General features: G+C 34.3%; 2 protein-coding genes across 2 annotated transcripts in view; one reads left to right on the top strand and one right to left on the bottom strand.

Moving 5' to 3' along the window:
- Positions 1-4,525, bottom strand: part of LOC121375413 (syntenin-1-like) — a 47,019-nt gene extending 42,494 nt beyond the window's left edge. Inside the window, exon 1 of the mRNA XM_041502852.1 lies at positions 4,328-4,525. The gene's annotated coding sequence lies outside the window, so the exon portion shown is untranslated. The remainder of the gene's footprint in view (positions 1-4,327) is intronic.
- LOC121375412 (phosphatase and actin regulator 4-like) overlaps positions 1-27,157 on the top strand; it is a 101,259-nt gene that overhangs the window by 21,558 nt on the left and 52,544 nt on the right. The window contains exon 3 of the mRNA XM_041502850.1: positions 15,886-15,927. Within this exon, the coding sequence (XP_041358784.1) occupies positions 15,886-15,927 (42 nt within the window). The remainder of the gene's footprint in view (positions 1-15,885; positions 15,928-27,157) is intronic.

Raw genomic sequence — 27,157 nt, 5'->3', positions numbered from 1 at the left:
GTACTCAATCTGCACTGACAAGAGTTACTTCCCTTATATAGTTGTCACAGAACAACAGGTTGTGTTGTTCCAAATGAAATAGGCAAAATGCTCTACGGCAATTTTGAGACTGCCTATAGCAGTTTTAATCATTAACTTTTGCAACACATTTAAAATCTAATTATCCCTTCGACCTGTAGCAAACTTGGTACAGGTGATTTACGGTATTACACTTAGGTTACTTTAAATTGTCATTAATTTGTGGTTTGTGAAAAGTATGTAAATAAGACCAAATTGTATATAAATCTTATAAATTAATATCCAGTTTATACTGGCATCGTGGTTAGGCCATCGGTTTACAGGCTGGTAGGTACTGGGTTCGTATCCCAGTCGAGGCATGGGATTTTTAATCCAGATACCGGGCTTTAGGTGACATATCTGATTATTACTATTATTTAGTAAAATTGTATTAACTTAAAGTAAAGTAGGGATAGTGAATTTTTAATTGTGGCTGATAAATGTTTTAAATCACTGATCCCATGGCTAGTGGATTTGATAAACATTGTAGAAGCTCTGTATGGGGGTTCAGTATAGTGGGGTTTCACTGTGTATAGTTAATTGGTCTTTTTGTTGACTGGCCTTAACATGTGATTACAGTTTTGACATGTGTGAATCCATGCAGTTGCAGTCTGGGACTTCAGTGGGGATCAAAAGAAAGAAAGAAAGAAAGAAAGAAAGAAATGTTTTATTTAATGACACACTCAACACATTTTATTTACGGTTATATGGCATCAGACATGTGGTTAAGGACCACACAGATTTTGAGAGGAAACCCGCTGTCGCCACTACATGGGCTACTCTTCCGATTAGCAGCAAGGGATCTTTTATTTGCGCTTCCCACAGGCAGGATAGTATAAACCATGGCCTTTGTTGAACCAGTTATGGATCACTGGTCGGTGCAAGTGGTTTACACCTACCCACTGAGCCTTGCGGAGCACTCACTCAGGATTTGGAGTTGGTATCTGGATTAAAAATCCCATGCCTCAACTGGGATCTGAACTCAGTACCTACCAGCCTGTAGACCGATGGCCTGCCACGACGCCACTGAGGCCGGTCACTGAGTTGGTTACAGATTGATACTTTGTCACCATATATGAAAACTGCATTTAAAAAATTACCTTTTAGCCAAAGTGTATTTTCGTGCTGGGGTGTTGTTAACATTCAATCATTTATTCATTGCATTTCAAAATCTAGTGGAGATGTCCAGTGGGAGGTAAGCTGGAGAAGGAAACGGAGGGTTGCCAAATGTAATAGTGGGGTTGCAAAACATGTTTGTGTGTGCACATATCCCAACCATTGCCCTATGAATGGTACCAGGGTTTTATCAGCTATCTAGACTGATAATTGGCACCATTCCCCAAATGAGTAAAAAATTCCTAATCTGAATGTAAATAATTACCGTTTTATTATTACATAAAGATATATTTTGAAAATGATATGTACATGTGTAACACTTGACAAACACCCCTTCCCTACCCTATAACATGTACATGTGTAACACTTGACAAACACCCCTTCCCTCCACTATAACATGTACATGTGTAACACTTGACAAACACCCCTTCCCTCCACTATAACATGTACATGTGTAACACTTGACAAACACCTCTTCCCTCCACTATAACATGTACATGTGTAACACTTGACAAACACCCCTTCCCTCCACTATAACATGTACATGTGTAACACTTGACAAACACCCCTTCCCTCCACTATAACATGTACATGTGTAACACTTGACAAACACCTCTTCCCTCCACTATAACATGTACATGTGTAACACTTGACAAACACCCCTTCCCTCCACTATAACATGTACATGTGTAACACTTGACAAACACCCCTTCCCTACCCTATAACATGTACATGTGTAACACTTGACAAACACCCCTTCCCTCCACTATAACATGTACATGTGTAACACTTGACAAACACCCCTTCCCTCCACTATAACATGTACATGTGTAACACTTGACAAACACCCCTTCCCTCCCCTATAACATGTACATGTGTAACACTTGACAAACACCCCTTCCTTCACCTATAACGTTTCATAATGCAAAATAGATATATTAATTTGAATAAATACAAGTACATGTATAGTATTACTGTTTTAAATTCTAACTTAATTAGCTTAATGAGATGTTGAATGAAACTGAATATTCTACATTTTTTGTAAAACGACACTAATATTCCCAGTCAAAGCCATTGTTGTCAAGTCAAATTTGAGAACTAAATTCTGGGTACATCTAGAGGTTTAGAAAGCAGTCATAATTGAGCAAGATATTAATACAAAAAATGTGACCAATCGATGTGTAATAATTACTTGGATGAATTATATTTTTAACTAAGAATAAAACACAGAACAAAAAGACAAACAATAAAACAGATGCACACACAACAGACATGTGCATCTGTTAGAAGAAAAGAACTTTTGTCAGTTGAAAGTAATCGTGTAATGAACAAAGAAAAACAAACTTAAAAGAATTCTAGGCAAATGAAACAAACGGTTCATGATTTGTTATTATTCACATTAAGTAGATTTACTTTGTTATTTCTATTGTGCTATGCACCAGCTCATCTGGTTGACTCTGGCATTCTTAAATTATTATGAATAGTATAAAACAAATGTTAATACTAATAGTCTTATTCAACTTACCATACTAGCACAACAGCAATGCTATACGACCCCGAGTCTTAACCTACACTGCAGAATTATCTCCCCTTGCCGGATGTATGACATACACCTGTGAATGGGCAGACCGTATATCCTCGTTTTCGATTCTGCAGACCTACATTGTGGTCGTGTACATACAAGCTCTTGAAAACATTTGTAAATTTGTGTATTAAATTGTAATTTGTTTTATTTTCTGTTATGTTCTCTTACTCCTTCATACATGGTCGGTTAGAGGGTTATTCACATGGGTGTTAAGATGTTGGATGTGGCTTCCTCTGGCTCGAACCGGTTGGTTGTGTGTGCCGAGGGTGGGTGTCTCAAACAACTTCCACAGTTTGATAAGCATTTGCAGTGTCGGGTCTGCTGCTCTTGTTCATCTGTGTCACTTGGTCCCCCTCCATTTGGGGGAAAATCAAGAAACTCTTGTGACGTGGATCGTAAGAAGATAGTATGACGAAAAAGAGGGCGTAACGTAGGGCAAGTCGGTGCCCAGTTTGAAGAGCTCTCGGACGAGTGGTAGGTGCAACGACACCTCCTCGTCTGTCTGCCAAGGTCATGGCGATGCCAGTAAACCCGCAGTGCTGACTGGCGCTGGGGGTGGGGGTGGGTCGCTGTTTCTCCCTGCTTCGGCTGAAGTAGGGAAGGTGTCTTCCAGGTCACGGTCCACTTCGCCTGGGGACATGGACTTTCCTCCATCTCCTCCATCAGTGGAGGTAGCGCCAGTTACAGTGTAACGGGCATCAGTTGTAGTCATTCAGATTGATTCAGTCATTCCGGACGTAACGAAAATATACGGTCTGCCCATTCGTGGGTGTATGTCATACATCCAGCAAGGAGAGCTAATTCTGCAGTGTAGGTTATGACTCAGGGTTGTATAGCATTGTTGTTTTGCTAGTACGGTAAGTATGAATAATAATGAAAATTAGAAGGAAAAAAATCTAACATAACCCATAACAGCAGGTTTTTTTGTCCATAATTTTGGTTTGGATTAATGTAAAAAGAAACGTAAAAGTGTGTTGGGAATAAAGTGAAATGTGTAAAAATATAAATAAAACAACATAGTAAAGAATTTTGTTTGCTCAACAGTGTTATATTTTCAGTTTTGTTTTTATCATGCATACACAATGGATCTCCAACTAGTAGAAGAGATAGGTGAACAAAATGTAGAGATTGAATTTGGGTTTTTTTAAATTGTGGATCAGATGACATACTGTACTTCTCTGTAGGTAAATATTACTGTTTTACTTTATATCTTTACTAATTGCACACAGAAATAGAACAGAATTGTTTAGTATGATCAAACAATCAAGAAAATATATTTTTAAATCCATGGAGCTCACAACCTAATGTATGGGCGAGTATTGCTGTTTTATTTGTATACCGATCAGTGTTTACAAATTGCAGATGTTTAAAAAAAATTTTTTATATGAATCTAAACAGAAAATATTAACAAAAACACCTTTAGTGGATGTTGGTGGAGGGTATAAGTTTTAGAATATTGATGCATGAGTAGAAAGAAAATTAAATGCAGCTTATTTATAGCAGTCAGGATTGTATAGCTGGTGTACAGTTGGAGGAGGGCTGTAAACACACACACACACACACACGTACCTGTTACTTTATAGCCATGTGTTGATCACAGGGAAATAGGTGGTGGTATGTTCCCAGGGTTGTTTCTTTCTAGTTCAACATATTCACTGGATGTCTGTCTTAAGGTAGGATTTCTATCTCGTGCATCCAATGTGTTGACTAGTTGAGGACACTTTGAAATACAGGTGTGTGAACAGTTACCTCCAGGTCATGTTCATGAAGACAAGTTAGGTCAGTGTTATCTCCATCAGTCAGTGGGAGTTAGAGCAGCATTAGTCACATGACCTTGTCCAGTCCGCCTATATACTGGGTGACATTTACCCTTAGGGTGTAGTATTTCATTGTGCTTTGAACTGTAGAAGCGTCAGCACTGACAGTGAACTTAAGCTTGCCATCACGTCACAATACAGACACTTGCCATAGAGTGTGGACTTTTAAAAAGTGTTGACCAGAATAACCTGGCCTCGGTATTGATGGTGACAGAGATATAGTGTGAGCCTCTGTCCCATTCCACCAACTTATCGGAGGCTGTGCTAAGCCGAACTAATGGTGCGGTTACGCAGGAGGAAAAAGAAGAAAGGTACAGTATACTGAATTAACTGTTTCTTAACACCTGTTACACAAGTGAATCAGATAAACACATTCTGTAAATAGTTTATCATCTGTAACAAAGGTTACAGCAAAGGTAGTCAGAAAATAGTTTGTTTTGTTGAAAACGGTGTCATTTTACATTTATTAGGATCATTTGTTACATTCTGTCCCTTATCACCAATGGGAACTGTTTTTAGATTGTACATACTTGCTTTTCAGTTTTGTGTTTTATTGAGAGTCAATTGCAGTGGCAGCTAGTCTATGCTGTGTGTTTGGGTGAGGCTCATACATGTACCTAAACACATAAATATCCAACGTAATGGAGGCTTACATATACACCAACACTGTATTCTACATAACTCTCTTATACATGTATACATGTATGTATGTACATACATATAAGTCACTGTATTGCTGAATGTATACAGGTATGTACATACATATAAGTCACTATTGCTTAATGTATACAGGTATGTACATACATATAAGTAGGTGTATTGCTGAATGTATGTACATACATACATATAAGTAGGTGTATTGCTAAATGTATACAGGTATGTACATACATATAAGTCGCTGTAATGCTGAATGTATACACGTACGTACATACATATAAGTAGGTGTATTGCTAAATGTATACACATACGTACATAATATAAGTAGGTGTATTGCTAAATGTATACACATACGTACGTACGTACATAATATAAGTAGGTGTATTGCTAAATGTATACACATACATACATACATATAAGTAGGTGTATTGCTGAATGTATACACGTACATACATACATATAAGTCGCTGTAACACTGAATGTATACACATATGTACATACATATAAGAAGGTGTATTGCTAAATGTATACACATATGTACATACATATAAGTAGGTGTATTGCTAAATGTATACACATACGTACATACATATAAGTAGGTGTATTGCTGAATGTATACACGTACATACATACGTAAAAGTCGCTGTAACGCTGAATGTATACACATGTACATACATATAAGAAGGTGTATTGCTAAATGTATACACATACATACGTACATATAAGTAGGTGTATTGCTGAATGTATACACATAAGTATGTACATACATACATATAAGTAGGTGTATTGCTGAATGTATACACGTACATACATACATATAAGTCGCTGTAACGCTGAATGTATACACATATGCACATACATATAAGAAGGTGTATTGCTGAATGTATACACATACGTATGTACATATAAGTAGGTGTATTGCTGAATGTATACACATATGTACATACAAGTAGGTGTATTGCTGAATGTATACATGTATGTACATATAAGTAGGTGTATTGCTGAATGTATACACGTACGTACATACATATAAGTAGGCGTATTGCTGAATGTATACACGTACGTACATACATATAAGTAGGTGTATTGCTGAATGTATACACGTACATACGTACATACATATAAGTAAGTATTGCTTAATGTATACACATACATACATACATATAAGTAGGTGTATTGGTGAACCATGCACCCATGTGTTCGGTCAAGGGAAAATAGGGAAATCTTCTGGTTCAGTTAATATGACACACTTTACAAATGATTTGTATTCTTCTTGTGATACTTATGCTTAAAGGTGATATTAAATACCTTAGGTATTGTATCTAAGGTATTTAATTTCACCTTTAAGCATATTTATTTTTGGTCTTAATTTTAGATTACTTAAATTGTGTGGTGTAGGCCATTTTTATTGTTTTGTATTTTGTATTTAGTTATTATCAAAATGATGCATTGCTTGGTATATATATTTATATTCTTTAAAATAATTTACAAAGTTCACTATCTGTGCATGGCTGTTATATGATACAAAAATTAACATGATGTTGGTATGGTTGTAGGGATTGAAATACTACCATCCCCACCAGGTTTGGTCGGTGGGAAATGACACAGTCCAGAAGATATGTGCCGCATTGGCAAGTGTTTGCAAAAAAAATATTTTTAACCGATATACAAAAAAAAAAAAAAAAAAAATCTTATGTCTGTATAACTGGAGATACATGTATGTGGAGATTTGTACTATTTACAGATTAGCAACTGAGGTGTCGTGCTCAATAGGTTAGGTACAAGTACATATATTGAATGGGCATGACAGGTATCACTTCATGTGTGTAATCTCATAGAACAAGATGGACTAAGTCCTATTTTTCACCCAAATCCTATAATTACACATGTAGCAGATGGCCCCCATTACAAATCCAGGTGTATTTCACAAATTGGCTGTTTAAGCCTATTGTCTGTGGTTTAGTCTTGAATCATATATCAATATGTTATTGTTTGGCTTAAACAGAAACATACGGTATATAAAAAAGAAAACATGTTATGAGGTCAGGTATTTATTGTACTTTTGATGTTTGACAAATTAGAATTATTTTAAATGGCTCTTTCATTTGATGCATTTTAAGAATTTCTTCAGAAGCTATGTTGGAGTTCTTTCTTTCATACCACTTCTCCATCATTAATATACTCTGGTATGTTGTGTTCACTCTGGAAGAAAGTGTATGTAAAATACAACAGCAACAAGTTTCTTCTTTTATGTATGATACCAAATAGTTTTGTACCAGCATAATTATTGAGTATGCCAACTTAATATCCTTGGAAAAACTGTCCTGAAGTGGTTTTGATTGGCATTCCTAAATTCTCATAACAAACACCCTTGACAAGTGGATTTTTAACTAGAATGCTAAAATAAGTATTGGTTGTTTAGTTCCTGATTAAGGCGAGCTGAAAACTGTGTCGACCGATATTTTAATCCATGTGCAAATAACCAGGACATTTCCTACTGTAATCCCTGTAGTGTGCTAAACTATCTGTTTGACATGCTCTTCAAATACAACATCATTCTCAGACATGGTTATGCAAGCCTGTCTAGTTCATTATAGAAATATATATTTATTCTAGGTTAATGGTACATGAAGGTAACTGAGCTGGTAGTTTCTGTTTTAGACTTGACACACATACATATATTTTATTGAGCATGAGTACATTTTTTTCTTGTGTGTGTGTGTGTGTGTGTGTGTGTGTGTGTGTGTGTGTGTCTTAACTGTAAAAAGACTTCCTTCATTTCAATTAGTAAAGCTTTATATAATTTTACTGAGGTTTGCTGGTTCAAGTCTTCTCAATGAATGTTGAATTATGCAAGGTATAATATTCACTGATAGGTTAAAGGATTGATCTCTGTTATAGTAGTGGAACCTGAGTTATTTACATTTCTACGGGTATTTGCTTTACCCCTGTGCTTTATAACAGATACTGTGAACAGTAAAGTACATATCAATTATCTTTCTGCCTACCGGTATGTGACAGTATCAGGTTTTCTTTTTTTCAGTCTCTAGACCAAGTAATTATCATTTGGCCTTAATTAAATAATTGTTTATATTTTTCTATCATTTGAATGGATTTTAAAGACATTTTAATTAAATATAGGCTAGATAGTTGTGTTGACCCTTGGTCAGTCTTGAATTTGCAACTTGTTTCTGTAGTGACCATGTTTAATTTGTGTATACCTAGTCACCATTTTTTAAAAGCTTGGTAGGATATATTTGGAAATTTTTATGGACAAATGGATAAAACAAAATAAGATGAACACTTGTTTCTCTCGCTTACAAACAAAGACCATGGTTATATTACTCAAAGTTTGCTGTGGATATTATATATGTTTCATCATATACATGTAGCATTAAAATCAGTTTGCAACATATTTTTATTCAAGGATGTCTTGAATGTTATTTTATTTTTTAAAATGTATTTCAGCCATGAGAGATACATGTGAAAAACACATTGATTTTTATATTGACAAATAAATGTCATGAAATCAGAATGCAGTATATTTCACATTTCAAAGTGAAATTTAGTCAGTGGAAGAGTTCAGGCTCAAAATAAATGAGGCATTCAAACTGATGAATTTTCTGCTGATCACCATCCCACAGGGAACACCTTTTTTCATACTATGAAAATTACTACAAATTATTTATTTCTGAACCGACACAAACATAGTATTTCTCTGTTATTTCCAAAACACTTTTACTTTTCTTCTTACGTTAAACTGAACTGAAATTATTTACAAAGAACAGTTTTATAGCATGATGGGACGGACTATAAATGAAATTTAGGGAGAATTTTTTTTTTTTATATCATGGGATGTCTATATCAGTGCATTTTTGTACCTCTGACCTTTCCTGATTTCAAGCATGGCATTTTGATGATACATGTTACCACACATTATGAGGTTGAAAGTTGTATAGCAACATGAGGCTGTGACTATACCAAAGTCTTAAGTGTCACCATTAAAACTTGTTTTGTATGTTTGCTGAATATGCGCAATATTCTGTGGATGAACATGTAATACATACACAGTTTGTGTAGTGCTGTTGCATGTGGCAACCAGGATATGAGGGCACCTTTACCAGCCTTCTGTTACAAGAAAAAATGAACCATAGATGTTCCATAATAGAAAAACAACAATCTTTAGCATAATGTTGAGTACTGCATATCACTGTCTCTTTTCAAGTCTCTAAATACCATCATGAGAAGAGGGGTTGGCCAATACACCGAGTCGACAAAAAATGTCTTAGAAAATACAACAAAATATCAGCATGTACGAAAATACAATACTAACAAAAACTTGTCGGTCAATCTATAGGCTTCGAAACCTTACCATTGTGTTATTTAGCCAGTATTTTTAACAGCCTCTGTTAAGTCCATTTAATTGTTTGATACACACAATAACAGTAATATTTTACTTGAGAAATGAAATGAAATTAATTTTAGTTTTACTATGTCATCAATTTCCGACAAAAGCCACTGACAGTTAAGTAGTACCAGTATTTGGCGACAAATGTGTCACATGATCGGAATGATCATTAAATGGGAGGACAAATGAAATATGAGCCTGATGTGTTGGAAAAATGTATACCCGACCACCAACACATACTGACACTTTAAGAAATGAAAAATGTATACCTGGCCACCAACACATACTGACACTTTAAGAAATGTATACCCGACCACCAACATATACTGACACTTTAAGAAATAAAAAATATATACCCGACCACCAACATATACTGACACTTTAAGAAATGAAAAATGCATAATTTTAGAATTAATAAAAAAAAACTTGATTATTCCTACTAACTGAGGGCAGCCATTTTGTTTCTTTTTCGTCATGTCCGGTACTCTAGCTTGGGAGGAAGTGACATCAGCTTTTACCAACTCCTGTATGCACAGTGTAAACAAATGCAGTAATTTATGACAAGGCTTTGATCAACCTGACTTGTAAAACAACATAAATGACTTGATAATATAATAAACTATTTAACTAAGTGTATTTCAATTTGCATTAACAGAACGAAATGGGATTATAGTATTTTTCTCTCTAAAAAGTCCAAAGAAAAAATGCATGCTATTAGGCCTATTGGTAGGCTACATTGGAGCAAAAACGACCACCCACGATACCCAAGCGATAATTTTCTTTTCTTTGGGACTACGTAATTGGTCAGTTCTGTGATTTTAGATGTCAGAGTCAACTTAATCAAGAGTTTTACAGAATTATTTACAGTAATAAAGCATGACGGTTGATCATATCTATTACCATTTTAGGGGTGGCAGGTTATTTCACCATACCCTGTGATGTTAATAATATTGGTACATATTTTTATGTCTAGACAGGGGTAATTAATTGTCTCGTCTGGTTACCAACCAAATATACACCTGCCAATCAGGAATCACAGGTGGAGGCAACTACACCATAGACCAATTAACTAAGAAAACACTCCGATTATCATTTCAGTACATAAGTTAATGCATGGATAAAACATGATACAGTTATTTTGACTACTTTGACAGCGGTGGTTTATTTTGTATTGAAAAATAATATATACTTATTGCTGGCTTACTAGGATGGATATTATTACAGAACATTGTGATGCATGCCTGTTTCATCCCGCAAAAATCAGGTACATTTGAGTGTCACACGCAAAAACCTACAACTTCGCATGACGTCAGAAACCGAGTAAACACGGCTGAAAGAATTGACGTCACATGTAAATGCGGAAGTAAAAGTTGACATGCTGTTTGCGTTGTTTGTTTTGAAGAATTTAGAAGATGACATCTTCTTTACATGAAGATCAGTTTTAAGTAAACATATATTTGTATGTACAATAGTGTTTGGTTACTATTTTGTATTTTGTACCTGAGAACATTGGTCGAGATAGTTAGCGATACCATCAGTACTTTGATACACATTTATAAGCATAGGGAGAAGTCCTATATATCGATATGGTATGCAAGTATCACACATTTTTATGACATACATGATTATACATAACATAAAGTTCAGCAACTTTTTCAGAAGTTAAATACAATATTCATAAGTTAGACCAAACATCGAAGGATCATATCGGGATGCATGGGTCTACCACTTGGTTAGGCCTACCTATTCTGTGGACTACAATCAACACCACTATTTCTACTCCTATTTTCTATTTATAATCTAAATACTGAAAACTAAATCATTTCCTACAAAAATATATACATGTATGTATCAGGGGTGTGGAAAAGCCCTTTTTTCCCGGTCTGGGACCGATTCTCGATCTCTGAGACCGAAATTATTTTTTAAAAACGCGCGTTTGCCGGTCCCACTTTTGTCATTCTTGTCGGTCCGAAGCACCTGTCCATTTCTATTACTGGAACAAATTCCTATCGGTCAAGCGGACCAGCCAGCCCAGACATCGGTATCTCGTGCATGATTTAAAATAATAAATAAATAGTGGTCAATAGTGGTCTGGTGTTTCAGACGTTTGTGATTTTAAAGTCTGCCTAAGTATATCGCCAGTCACTAAAGTCGGACCTACAGTAGTGTCAATCGACTGCCACTAGGCTAGACATTTGTCAAAGTCGCTGAGTCGGTCAAGAGATTACACAGACATTAACGATAGCACCATTCTTGGTTTAGAGAGCCATCAATGTATTACACTCCAATTAAAACAAAGGTCCCAGAATTTGCAACTGGTTACAATCAACATCTGTCAACACCTGTGTACGGAGCTCTGTCGGGTCAAGTGTCCTAGTCCGAAGCAAGAGGCTTTTGTGCAATACAAACTGCTTAAAATAGCATAAAATAAAATGAAATAATCTATAAATGTATTTATTGTTGACTGTTCAATGTAGTGTATCCAATAATTATAAAGGATTTTAAAATTAACAAAAGGTTTCCACTTTTTTTTTAACAAGTGGGAGTAAGCAGAACAGCTACATGTACTGTTATCTCAAGAGCTAGTAGAGGTCAGATTTCATCCAATCAGTGATGACGTTATTACTCTCTTTGTCTAAACATGTGCTAGCTCAGGCTGTCAAACGCTTCAACGGTGCCATCTTTTATTAATTTTCAAGATACAGTACTGAATACTCGTACTTTTTATACATATATGGGAATTAAAATTCATAACTTTTATTCCTTTTTTATATTATTTATTCTATTATGTAAAATATATACAATTTGTGAGGGTTTTCACTGATCATATGTGATTAAATTTTTTTTTTTTTTTTTTCATGTTAATTGTTTTGCGTTCATGATTCAAGATAAAACTATACAAATATCACTATGATTTTAAAAAAAACTATTTGGCAAATATCATCTTTTTTTTTTTAATCCCCCCCCCCCCCCCCCCCCCCCCCCCCCCCGTTGTGACGACATCAAGTGGGACCGATTGACAATTTTATTTTTCCCCACCCCTGGTATGTATATATCAGTAACAATACTACATTTTTAGTTATTTATTTTACCATTGTTTGCAAACAAATTTACTGTTGTCTGCACACACATTGCGGTACGGTAACAGAAATGTTTCATTTATCTACCTTTATTATACATCATGATGTCATTGCATAAGCTGGTCTAGAGATTAACATGTGGAAGTATAGTAGATCAATTCTCGAAAGGTTTTCACCCTCAACCAATTTTATTATTATTATTGCTGTGTGTGTATGTGCGTGCGTGCATGTGTGTGATAATTATTATAATATCTGTTCACTTTACTCACTTCACATCATTTGTATAAAAGGAGTTGGTTTTCTGTATATTTTAATTTTACAAGAACCTGAAGTAGGCCTACTCTTTGAGGCACATTTTGGAATTCAAAATAGAAGACCAAGACTAAGAACAGTGGAAACAGAAGAAACATTATCTGTATTAGATAACGAGCGGGACATAGTCCAGTGGTAAACTGCCCGCCTGATGTGTGGTAGGTCTGGGATCGATCCCTGTCGGTGGAGCCATTGGGCTATTTCTCGTCCCATCCAGTGCACAACGACTGGCATATCAAAGGCCATGGTATGTGCTATCCTGTCTATGGGATGGTTCATATAAAACATCTGTTGCTACTAATAGAAAATGTAGCGGGTTTCCTCTGTAAGACTATAGGTCAATATTTTGACATCAAATTTATGTCCCTCGTGAAATAATTTTTATTTGTCACTCGCTTAAGCTCGTGACAACTGAAAATTATTTCACTTGGGACATAAATTTGATAATAACTGGTAACTCGTTTATTATCCTCTATTTATTGCTTAATATCAACAAGTATAATCTTATTGTTAATAAATAAAATGGTTAAATGTCATGGCTATTATATATTATGGGCACAGCCATTTTGTACCATCCCAGTGAATACGCCTTCTGGCGAGCTGGTCATTACGAAATACTTAACGTGTCACATCAGGAATTAGTCTTAGAACTTAAGAAACAAAACGTACCTGATTTTTGCATCGCAATATAGGTTCTGTAATAATATCCATCCCAGTAAGTCAGTGATAAGTGTATATTATTTTTTAATACAAAATAAACCACCATTGTCAAAATGTCGAAATAACTGTATAATGTTTCGTCCATACATTAACCCACGTACTAAAATGATAATCAGAGTGTTTTCTTAGTTAATTGGTTCTTTCTTTCTGTGGCCTGCACATGTGATTCCTGATGGGCAGCACATGTGATTCCTGATGGGCAGGTGTATATTTGCATGCTATCCAGTCACGGTAATTGATTACCACTGTCTAGACACACATACAAAAATACTTGCCAGTTTTTTTAAGATCACAGGGTATTGTGGAATAACCTGCCACCCCTACAATGTTAATGGACATTATCAGCCGTCCTGCTTTATTATTGTAAATAATTCTGTAAAACCCTTGATTAAGTAGACTTTTCCATCTAAAATAACAAAACATACCAATTACGTAGTCCCAAAGAAAAGAAAATTATCACTTGGGTATCGTGAGTGGTTGTTTTTGCTCCAACGTACTATACCAATAGGCCTAATAATATGCATTTTCTGTTTGGATTTTTTAAGAGAGAAAAATACTATATAACTCCATTTCGTTCTGTTGATGCAAATTGAAATATATTTAGTTAAATAGTTTATTATACTATGAAGTCATTTATGTTGTTTACAAGTCTGGTTGATTAAAGCGAAGTGCCTTGTCGTAAATTAGAGCATTTGTTTACACTGGTCGAAGCTGACATCACTTCACCCTGAGCTGTAGTACCAGACGCCACGAAAACGAAAAAAAAATTGCTGCCCCCAGTTAGCAGGAATAATCACGTTTTTTATTAACTCTAAAATTACTCTCTTTTTTTTCATTTCTTAAAGTGTCAGTATGTGTTGGTTGTCTGGGTATGTATCTTTCCAACACATAAGGCTCATGTTTGAGTTTAGTCTCCTTTTAACCATTTTATTAATTAAATATACCAATATACTTGTTGATATTAAGCAATAATGTGCATTATATATCGTTCAATAACAATATATAATTCCTATAAGTCTTTTTATAATCGCTGATATTTTGTTCTCAATTGTAGATTTAATTGGTCAGAACTGATGATTTTTACTTAACCTCATTGTTGATTTTGCAATTCCTAATAACTTATTAGAAACTACGTTTTATTAGAGATATCACCACTTATAAAAAGAAAGGCAGAGGTAGTGTTCATCATTGGGATTAACTTGAATTAGGAGATAACCATATTGAGGTTTTAGATTTGCGGGTGTTATTGTCTATTTGATCCCGCAAATGAAACATTTGCGTACTATGATTAGGTCACTGTGACCTACTTTTCACAGTCTACTGCACATAACAGTAAATCCTTGTCCGGATCATATCTTGCATACAGATGCATTCAGGACCATCAAACCTCGCATGTAGAAACAACAGGAGATGGTGGAATGTCACATTTTACTAGATCACTGTGATACAAATAAATCAAATAATATACCCATAATATATTCATTAATATCTATGGTTTTCCATCAGACTCCTGCATGATGGGCATATCATGTACCTCACCGGTACTTTTTATTTTTATTTTTTTATATAAAACTGTACATTGTACTTTGATTAGTTCATCAAAAAAATTCCTGTAATTGATTGTTGCATGAGATCAACATTATCTTGATCAAATATATAAATCTATATTTTTGCCCGTTTCAACTACATACAGATTGAGTCGTCTTATCCACAGTCGGCTAATGCACAGTGATATACAATAGTATATTTTTCTTGTAACCACTATATCATGACTTAGACTGTCTACGTGGACCATTCCAGTTGGATTTGGCCAATATATATGACTAAATATCCGTTCAGTTTTGTAAGGAAGACATTGTCTCATAATTTAGTGAAATTAGTTTTTTCATAAATCCGTACAGCATTATGATTACTATTACTGAAGGGTGTGTGAAAATGTTATCTCTTTGTACATTGATGTAAAGTAAGCAGTGTACGGTTTTGATATAGGCCCTTAGTATATGTTTTTATTAATTTGTATGAATATTTGGATGATTTGTATTACACATGTCAGTTGAGCATGCTGATATTTTGTTGCATGACAGTCTTTTTTACCATACATGTAGGCTTCATGAAATAATTTTGTACTTACAGAATGGAGTTTTACACTATTTTCCAGAAAAGTAATCCACAAAGGTAGGAATATAAATTCATTTAAAAATATATTCTAACACAAAAAACTTGATACCTATAAGTTACATGTATTTATCACATATTAGTTAGCATATCCAGTGTAATCAAAGTATGTGATATTTTTCGGATCACACACTTTCAGAATTTGATGTAAATTAATCGAGGTCACTGCACTATGTTTATTGACATTTAAGAAAATGGGCTTCAATGACACTCTATAATTGACTTATGCATTCATAGTCATCTTTCCAAAACATTTAAATAACAACCTTACACTGAAAGCTGTCCAACATTCAGAAAACAAAAAAAACAACGTTAAGCACTAGTTTATTTTTATCTGAGGATATCTAAAATGATGTCATTCAAGTTTGACATCATTTCCATTAAAAAAGACACTGTGTCACATATTCTTGCGTCATTTGAATATCTAGTAATGGCGGACTGGAATTAAAGTTGCATGTACAGTTGTATTAAGCTTGAGATTATATGATAAAGAGATTATTACCCTCATGTGTTTCGGTATCATCAATATCATATATTAGGAATAAAAATAATGTATTATGCTCGACAGAGGCTAGCATAATACAATTTTTATTCCTAATACATGATATTGACAATACTGAAAAACACTGTTAATAAACTCTATGTATTTTATTTTACTTAAACCTTTTTTAATATGGCATGCTGCATAATTTTTTTTTACTCATGACTGCATGTTCTGTTTTTGTGTTATTATCATCTTCATCTGAATTTGAAAAAACCAAGGACATTCCTATTTCCTCCCCACCCCTAAAGCAGAAATCAATTTTAATTTAATTAGGTCTTTGATGAGTGTTTTAAATCACTGCTAAGACTTCACTGGCTGGTTCATGGTGAGGACATGAGTGACCAAAGCAAATTAAATTAATATGTGGAGTACTTTCTCATTCTTAAATCCCATTATCTCCTAAAGAACGTGTTTATATATATATGTAAAGTTAATAGGAAATACTGAATAATATTGCATTAATAAATATGTCATTATTTAAATAAATCAATCAATGTTTTAGTGATAAACCTTAATAAGTCTGCTTTTTTTGCAATATGATATATATATTTTTAAAAATAAATATGACATTATACATGTATTTGTCTGAAGATAACTATCACATCAAAAAAAATAAAAAAATAACATCAATAGTCTTTCATTCATTTCAACTTATTTTCGTGCTTATATCAAATTAAAGTTCAAGCACACTGTCATGGGCACACATCTCAGCTATCTGGGCTGTCCAGGACAGTGGGTTAGTTGTTATTGGTGGTTAGTGAGAGAGAAGAGGATGCAGTGGCCTTACACCTACCCATTGAGTCATTAAAACTCGCTCAGGGTGGGAGCTGGTACTGGGCTGCGAACCCTGTACCTACCAGCCTTATGTCCGATAGCGTGACCACAACGCCACCAAGGCTGGTAGTCTTATTCAACTTACTGTGCTAGCACAACAAATATGCTATAAGTCATAACCTCCATTGCAGAATTATTTTCCCTTGTTGGATGTATATTTGTACATCTGTGCATGGATAGATCATTAACCTCATCTTCAATTCTGCAGTCATACATGTGTCAGATGTGTTTCTGTGTGCTCTCATAATTTTCTTAATTTTACGTGCTTATAAATTGTAAATTTCTATATTTTTTGTTTTGCATTTATTCTCATTTATTACCACTTCATATGAGGAGGGTGTAGGGTGGTTATCTTGGGGTAGGACGTCCAACACGGCTTCCTCCAGTTTGACTAGGCTGGTGGGTGCACGGAGGGTGGGTGCTCGAAAAAGCTACGGTGTTTTGTTATGTACTAGCAGTGCCATGCTTGCTGATCATGCTCGTTTGAGAGGCATATGACATCTATTTCTCATCTGTCACAACCTGGACTAAGTTTAGGAAGCAAACTCGAGAGGAAATGAGTAGTACATAGATGAGAATCCTCTGGATTTATCCGGAATTCTGGATTTTTGCACTGCCCTATTTTAAACTGGGTTTTGTTAGAATTCGCTATCTTTTACCCCATTAACTGCCATTTTGGCAATTCCAACATTGCCGCGATTATATTATCCACATATGTCATCTTCATCATCACTGGTCCTTTTTTAGCTAAGTGTACGTACTAGTTTGAACAAAAGCGACGTACACCAGTCGATGTGCCGTCACGTAACCAGCATATTAATACCTGTCAGACAAACAAGTGACGGCAGCGAATTTGTTGGCAAATTCCAATAAGGCAGCCACTGTTACGTCTGAATCATTTTAACATAATATTGATTAATACAAAGGACAAAAAATACTTCCAAATTCTTCTCTTTTTTTTAATGTAACATTTAGCCATAGTCTACAGCTGAAGACTTGACATAAAATGAACAAAAAAGAATACTACATACATCATAATTTGGCATTTGGTGCAGAATCCAATCTACTCCACATATTCTTTAAGGTGGACATATTAAGACAGCTTTTTAATAACCAAAGTCAACAAAACACAAAAAAACTAAACAAAAACAACAAAAAACAACCCACTATGCACAATGTGTGTCAACTATTAAAAAAATATAAACTGTATTATGAAAATTAAAGTGACATTCCTGAGTTTGCTGCATTGTAAGATGTTTCCGACTAATAAAATATTTCTACAATTAAACTTACATATTAAATCTATTTTCTTGTTTAGAATATCAGTGTCTGTATATGCAATGTGTTTCTGGTCGTCTTAATATTTATAAGAAGCCCAAACTGGATTTTGTTTTCAAATAATTTTATACGTACGAATAAAATATATTTTAGGAAATAAAATAAAATTTAACCTAGTACAATTATTACAATCATCAGTAACACGTTTAATATACAGCCACTAATATTTTATGCAGAAAAATATATTTGATATGTAATTACAATCATTAAAAAGTCTGTTAGTCAATAGCATCTTAATTTTTTTTTTCCAAATAAGCCGCTATAATTTTCAGGATTTTTGGGGATGGGGCATTCTCATCTATGGTAGTGAGAAAAGAGTGTGCAGAAAAGTGTGGAGGCGACTGCTGGTGTCGTCCTCCAGCCTGACTTGCCAGTGGTTGGTAAGTCGGGTACCTCCAGCCTGACTTGCCAGTGGTCAGTAAGTCGGGTACCTCCAGCCTGACTTGCCAGTGGTCGGTAAGTCGGGTATCTCCAGCCTGACTTGCCAGTGGTCGGTAAGTCGGGTACCTCCAGCCTGACTTGCTAGTGGTCGGTAAGTTGGGTACGACTTTAAAGGTACTTTTCCTACGTTTTCCTACTTTTTGGTCTTCAAAATATAAAGAAGTTTGTTTCACTTTGCTGCTTGCAGTTTCAAAATACCACAAATTGCTGTTAAAGTGTGCATATTGCTTCAGGGGTTGAAATTTAATTTTTTTACCACAAAGGAATAGTGAATTTCAAAAAACATTATTCCATCTAAAAATGTACTATCCCTTCAATTATTAATGTACCACTAGTTTTCCTGACTGTGCTACGTCGCCCTGTACAACATTGCGTAACGAACAATTGTTTATATACCAGTCTATACATTACTGCATACTAGCTGGAATTATAAACATTAGTCTCGATCAGTAAGTGCATGAGAGAGGTCTTAGTAGCGTGAGGATTTGTTCTGCAGAAAAATGTAGCTGAAGAAAAAGCGTAAGTGGAATAGTCACAGGCGATTTTCGGTGTTCCGTGCTTTATTTTCACTTTCATGACGGAATATTGGAAGAATTGTTTTACTATTCCGTTTCGAAATTTACTATTTGCGGAATAGTGGAATAGCGTAAAATTTGACCCCTGTGCTTGTGTTTTAAAAGTCAACAGTTATGGGAAATTTTGTTTCTGTTTTGAGGCTGTATATATTTCCCAATTTGCAATACCATATTATCTCAACATATTAATGTACACCCTGAAAGTCAATGTGAGATGAAATTTAATTTCTGTCATTCAAATGTTACTTTTGCCATAACTTTGTATTGTGCTCCTTTAATACTCAGATTAAGTTGTCTTCTGAGTACTGAAGTTGTTACACTACTAGATTGAGCCGGTACATGGGTTTTCAATTATTGTCTTTATTTCATATTAGTCTTTATAAATGTATTTTTGCCTTTCACATCACTGTTAAAATTTAGTAATTTTCTGTAATTTTTTTACAGTCTTCAAAACATCAATGTTAAATTTAAGCCTCAAAATATCGCTATCACTCCTTGTAAGCAGATGGTGTGACGTTGGTTTGAAGTTATTTGTTATATGTAGTACTAACTGATAACAATGTGCAAGTGGTATAGTGTCACTTGTATAACAGCAACACAAGGCGGTGCTAAGGCATGGTGGATGTTAAGTGAACATTTTTGTGGTCAACCTATGTTGATTTTTTACATGGTACTTGTCAGTTGAGAGAATTCCCTAAAATTAGTAGACACATCGGGCCTCATGCGAGGTCAAAATCATAGTGCGAAGTCACTTCTCTCACACTTTTGAGAAGGCAAAGATTTTAACAGGAGGGAGACTTGAATTTTTAATCTAACAAAAATAAATACGCAAAAAGAAGTTACATTAACACAATACAAGCAAACCTGTCTTATTCATTTCAACTTATTTTCATGTTTATATCCAATTAAGGTTCAAACATTCTGTACTGGGCACACACCTCAGCTATCTGGGCTGTCTGTCCAGGACAGTAGGTTAGTTGTTAGTGGGTTAGTAGTTAGTGAGAGAGAAGAGAGTGTAGTGGCCTTACACCTACCCATTGAGCCCTTAAGAATTCGCTCTGGGTACTGAAAAACACTAATTTAACCGTTTCAAATTCATTCAGTTTGTCTTTTCTTTTCTTTTAATTACTACTGTTTACTACTAATTAATCTACCAATGTCAAGCTTAAATTAACCAGATGCAATTAAATGCATTTCACAGTCTCAATTTCTTAATTGATACAGATGTCGGACTGAATCGGCACTAGTAACTTTGAAGGTGTGAAGATCGTTTATTTGCTGCACCGCGTTGCATTTTGTTTAAAATGTATTTTTTATATATAGAATTTACAGTGGCCACTTAACGCCAGCATTTTAGCGACTTGGGAGTGCATTTACATTAAAAAAAACAATTTTAGTAGGGGAAAAGTGGCCGCGTACAGCAGAGAGACCGCTAGGACAGGTTTTCCTTTTTTATTTTATAATTTCAACATATTTTTTTGAATGTATTTGTCATGAGAAAGTCTGTGTGAAGCTAGTTAATCACTTCCCGCATTTTGTTATCACATCAAAGTCTGCTGGTCTATGAATAAGTGTTGCTCAAGTTCTTCACCATTCATTTGTTATTGAGTACAATGCAAGTGGCCACTATTTTTTATGGTGACTGGCACGGTGAAGTCAAAGTGAAGTTTGGGCTCACTTTGCCTGCTCGTGTGAGCCCTGCACATGACCGTCTCGATAATGTTGGATTTTTCCCATAATGTATTCTGACATAGTATTGAAGTGCATAGAGTAATTAATGGTGGTGTGTAACCTTAAGGTGTATACCACCAAATCAAATCCCATGGATGACAGTAGTATTATGTGGCTGAAACTTCTAAAGTTAAAGCAAATCAGAAAAATTGGGGGTCAAGCTGCTCATTTCAGAGATAACAGGTAGTGTCTATGGAGGAAGGGAGGGAGGGAAGGAGAGAGAGAGAGAAAGAGAGAGAGGGGGAGGGTGCAACAGCAGTAGATAAGTGTAAAGAAGTTGTGGGGATATTGAAAGAGTATTAGAGAATGACATTTTAATTAGTACTCTATTTCCCAGTGAACTTTCAAAGCATTATTTTTAATTAAAACATTCTTTTAAAGAGTGTTTTATAGGGTGTCCATTGCTTATGAAATGCTTCATAGTTGCAATTTTTGTAATAAATATATTTTTCTATTCCAAAAATATTTTGTAGAATATTTTTCGCGGCAATGACATGTAAATTTCTTTTTTGTATTTTCATACTGTAAATATAATGTTTTATGTTGATAGTCGGCCAATTTACAAAATTACCTTTTTCGTTGTTGATCATGCCTAACATAACTATGTCTTTGCTTAGAGTAATATTAAATACAGTTTCATTTCTTATCCATTCTTCTATTGCTTCCCACAGAGAATGTACTAAACTACATTCAAATAATAGATGTTGTATGGTTTCAGGTGATTTGTTGCAAAAACTGCAGGCATTGGAATCAATATAATTAATCATATTAAATTTTAGAAATTTGTTAGTTGTAAGAATTCTGTGTATGATTTTATACTGAAACCAAGATAACGTTGTGCTTTTGACAGATCTAAAGGGTAGAATGTCATATTTTCCCCAATCATATATTATGTCATAGATATATCCTTATTTAGAATATTTTATTTGTGATTTTGGAATGGTGGTTTGAGCGTTCAGTAAATCATATATATGTTTGCAACCTTTCTGATCTTTGAACAAAACCTTTAAGTTATATGGAAAAACAGGATTTTATAATGCTATAAAAAAAGTCATCATTTAAATTATCTAGGTTGTAAATGAATGATTTTATAGCACTGACCATTGAAGTATATTCCAGAGAATTGGTAATTATGTCGTATTTCTCTATGAACTGTTCATATGTTAGAAAGTCTCCTTGTTCATTCAACAAATTGTTAATAAAGATAATACCTTTTGAGATATATCGTTTTAGTATAAATGGCTTTTTATCTATACATATTTTACTGTTAAACCAGATATTGATCTGGAGAATATCTTCTACATTTATTGGAATTTGTTTTTCTTGTATCCTTAACCAACTAACCAATGTGTCTCTCCAAAATGTATTTTTTATTGAACTTTTTTTTACAGTATAGAAAATGGTCGCCATATATAATTAAATCACGTGTTGATATATTTGTAGAAGCTTAAAAAAAAAAAGGTCCATTTTGGGTTATTTAAAAATATCCGTCGGATCCTTGAACTTTTCAAAGCGTTCATCAAATTATTTATGTTTATCATTTTGATGCACCATTTTTATAGTCTTGCGTTATTAATTTTCTTTTAAGTTGTTCCCGGCCGCCATTCCAAATAAATTGGAAAAATAATATATTTATTTGTTTTAACAAACGTTCGCTTGGATTTGGTAATGTTTTCAGTAGGTATGTTAGTTTAGGAAATATTAACGTTTTCAGGACTATAATTCTTCCTAAAACAGTAAGTTTTCTGATAGACCATAGCTTCAATAATTTTTGTATTTCAATAATCTTGGGATTATAATTTAAATCAATAATGACTTCTAGGTTAATGGAAAAGTTAATACCGAGAAGGTTAAACTGTGTACTGCCCCATTCTAGTTTCCATCACCAATCACAGGATTTCTGGTGTTAACTGCTCTATCAAAAGTTGGGTGCACCTCAAACTTTGACCCAGCCTGAAGTTATTTGGTTTAATGCTACCTATACTGATAACATAATTTTTTTTTAAAGTGTCCAATTATGACAAACAGGATCTGATATATTCTGACATAAACTGACAACGTCACTGATACTTTTGTTTCTACAGTGCAACCTAATATAAAATACACCTCATAAGGCATATAATATTGTATGTAGTTTTGTACAAATGCAATATGTCATATTTAAAAAAAAAAAGTTTTTAAATAATACTGAAGATATTTACTGTCAGTTGTGTGTGTGTACTCAGCTATATATAGAGAGACATCATGGATATTCAAAGTACCTCAATTCCTTTAAATAATTCCATTGAAACACATGCACTTGATTGACCCCTAGATTATCAATAACAGGCACATCCAAGAAATATCACTATTCAAAAATACAGTGTGAAGAAGGAAAAAAATCAACATCACTGCACCTGTATCAGACCTTGACCTTAAGTTTTTTCAGTGGTAGGCCACCGGGCTACCAGGTTATAAAATCTATTAGCCCACAGTAAAAATTGGTAGCCCCATAACTTGAAAAACAAAAGAGAGAGAAAAAAGAGAAAAAACCCAAAATCTTTTATTTTTTATTTAAACGTTGTTTTAGGGTGGTTGTTTTTAAAATTATGAGCAATATACTGTGAAATATATGTCAGAAATGAACAAACCAAACTATTTTTAAGGATGGCCTCAAAGGAGGGGTAAATATGGTGTGAATTAAAAAAATTTTTAAATCTAACAACCACCACCAGAACCCCGACCTATCCTACCTACAATGTACAGTATCTTGTGTGGTACGATTCTAGAAACACACAATAGTATTTTTTAATTATTATTTTAATTTGTTTAGGCCTAATCATGTAATGAGGGCTTACAAAATATTATTAAAAGACTTCATATGGTTTTCACGTGTAGAACTTAGTCCGAACGACGTAGAAAGAAAATGTGATTCTTAAGAAAAGTATTTTAATGTGTATCCTACACTAGTGTAGAACGGTCTGCTAATCATACGATCCTGAAGATTGATATTGCATATTTTAATACTTAAAATGGCTGTAACTATCTTTAATAGGTGTCATTTGGAAGAATCTTAACAAAACTTGCCTTTATTCCAAAACAATAGCTGTTTGACAGTAAACTTGTAAATGCTGTAAGCCAGTTACCCCAGACAGGGGATCGCCATGTGTTTTTGTGTTATCACGTGACACGATCAGATGCATATTTGCATAGGTAACCTAGAAGGAAATAAACCGCGATTGAGTTATGGTTTAGTTTAGACTTCAGCTGGCGGCAAATAGTCTTGATCATACAAGGTATTAGTTATAAGTAGGCGTCAAAACAACGGGCCACCTTGTTGATTGTCATAAATGACTACGAATAGATAACCTATGACCCCAAATGGAAATTCCATGACCCGTATGAACCCTGTATATCTGGCCACTGAATTATTTCAAATTATTTGTATTAGTCCTCTATGTTAAAAAAAATCATACCACTGGCAAATATATTCCTTTGTTTCACTGAAACATATTGCGCAACCGCCACCTGTTGGGGAGCAGTTAACAATTTCAGCAACTCGTGGCAGTAGAGAGCTCGCACATGAAAGGGTGGAATTTCAGACACTGATGACTTAAACGTCTTGTTGATTGTGGAGTGTCAAAACATTTAGTAGCACGGCGGACTACCGGGGTTAGACAAATGGTAGTCCAAGTGAGAAATTGGCCCTGCTGAATGAAGTAATGACTTAATATCCTGCACATCACTGTTGGGGGGAAATCCTGTATGCTGAGTCTGGGTGTCTTCAAGTTACCAGGTGTGGAAATTTCAAATCGATCAGCCATGCTGATTTTGATAATGGACCATCAAAACCATTGACAACTACCAATATTCCTGATTATTTTATTTATAGCGTACTGTAGCTATTTTCTTGTATTATTTTTCTAATCCAGATGAATACAATAAGTATATTGGATGTATTCCTACAATCTGTAATCCAGCATATTATTTAGCTAGTATCATTGGGTAATACAGCTTTAACAATAAAATAAATTAGCAACTTACTCCAAGGCAAATAATTAAATCTGTGGAAATTGGTTCTGAATCTAGTATAAACTTAAAATGCACTTCAACAGAACAAAGTAAGTGATTATTAAAAAAAAAAAAAAAATTGGATCTGGAGACCTAAAGATATGTTTAACAAGCTTATTGCAGTGTATAAATAAGAACAGAAAGCACAGTATATAGTGATAACAAATTTAATTATGTTTTTGTAAAGTTTTTCTTCAGATTTAAATAAAAGTTTGCATAAAACTACAAATTTGGCTAAAATATAATTTAGCACCTTACAAATATGTCAAAATGACAATAAAAATCAAGGTCATTACAAATTTGAATTTTCAGAATTTCATACGTGAAAAATTAACTATGTTAATGAAAATTAAAAACATTAATTCAATACTGGCACATGTCATGTTAATATCTAAGTTCAGGTTGTCTAAATATATTACCATATTTAAGAGCAGTTGTATATAGCAAGTCAAATACCATGTAAAAAGAAATTATTCAGATCGTTACAGTATAAATTATAGGCCAAAACCAACTTTTCCTTAGTGCTAATTTTGATTCAAACTCCATGTACAATGATTATTGTCAAAGTCAAAGTCATGGACCAGTGACGGAAAATTGATCAGTGTAGTTTAATTATATTAAATGACAAAATCATAATATTTTTTATTATGCAATAAATATGTACTGTAGGGTGTATACCACCAAATCAAATTCCATAGGTGACAATAGTAACATGTGGCTAAAACTCCTACCTGCAGTGTATCAATCGACATATACACCACAGATGTAAATATTACCACCCCTCATCCTTAAAATGAATCAGAAAAATTGGGTGTCAAGCTGCTCATTTCAGAGATAACGGATATGACTACCCTAGTTTCACAATTTTTTTTAGTACTTTTTGTTTTACAAGTACCCCCATACATGTTTCAAGCACAAGGCTACTTGATACAGTGGTACTAGATCAAATAAAATTACATATATTTTTTTCCCAGATGAAACTGATTGTTTTTGTCACCAATCACAGGACTTGTGTTAACTGCTCTCTATCAAAAGTTGGGTGCACCTCGAACTTTGACCCAGCCAGAAGTTATTTGCTTTAGTACTACCTTAACTTAAGCATGGTTATCAAAGTCTATTATATTTAACAGAAGATTCAAGTGTTTTAGTGAATTTTTCAGTGGTACCGAATGATTGTTTTTCACTCCAGGTGTACACAGGTTGCATAATGTGGGCACAACCTAACTTAGTTTGTGGGTGGTCCTAAATGCATAAACAATCGTACAAATATGCTAATTTTGTATTAAATGTTAACATTTGACTAAAATAAATTTATTTATATAAAGCTACTTATTTAGACTTTTTAAGATAGAAATTACCTTGTAATGAACACAAAACAGTCATACTAATTGCAAGCCTTAGGATTTCAAATTTCATGGAAAACACTTTTTGGGTTCCGTGCCCTGAGATCATGGGAACCCATCGGAAGCTGTTTTTAGGTTCCATGAAAACAAGTTATGGGAACCCATTTCTTCTACCATAATGCAATGGATTGTCAAAATGCTATGCAGGTTGGGTAATATGTTCGAATCTTGCCAACTGATGTATTATTTTAAATGACAACAAATAAAGGTTCCAATCCAGCCAACGTATGTGTAAGCATCGTTCTGAGGCTTTGTGTCTGTCCTTTTATAAACCAAATGTGGAGATTCATTATTGTTGTTTATGATATATGTTA

This window comes from Gigantopelta aegis, chromosome 6 (assembly GCF_016097555.1).
Source record: "Gigantopelta aegis isolate Gae_Host chromosome 6, Gae_host_genome, whole genome shotgun sequence".
NCBI classification, from domain to species: Eukaryota; Metazoa; Mollusca; class Gastropoda; order Neomphalida; family Peltospiridae; genus Gigantopelta; species Gigantopelta aegis.
Note: the sequence above shows the minus strand (reverse complement) of the source record. Positions and strands in the feature narration are given on the sequence as shown.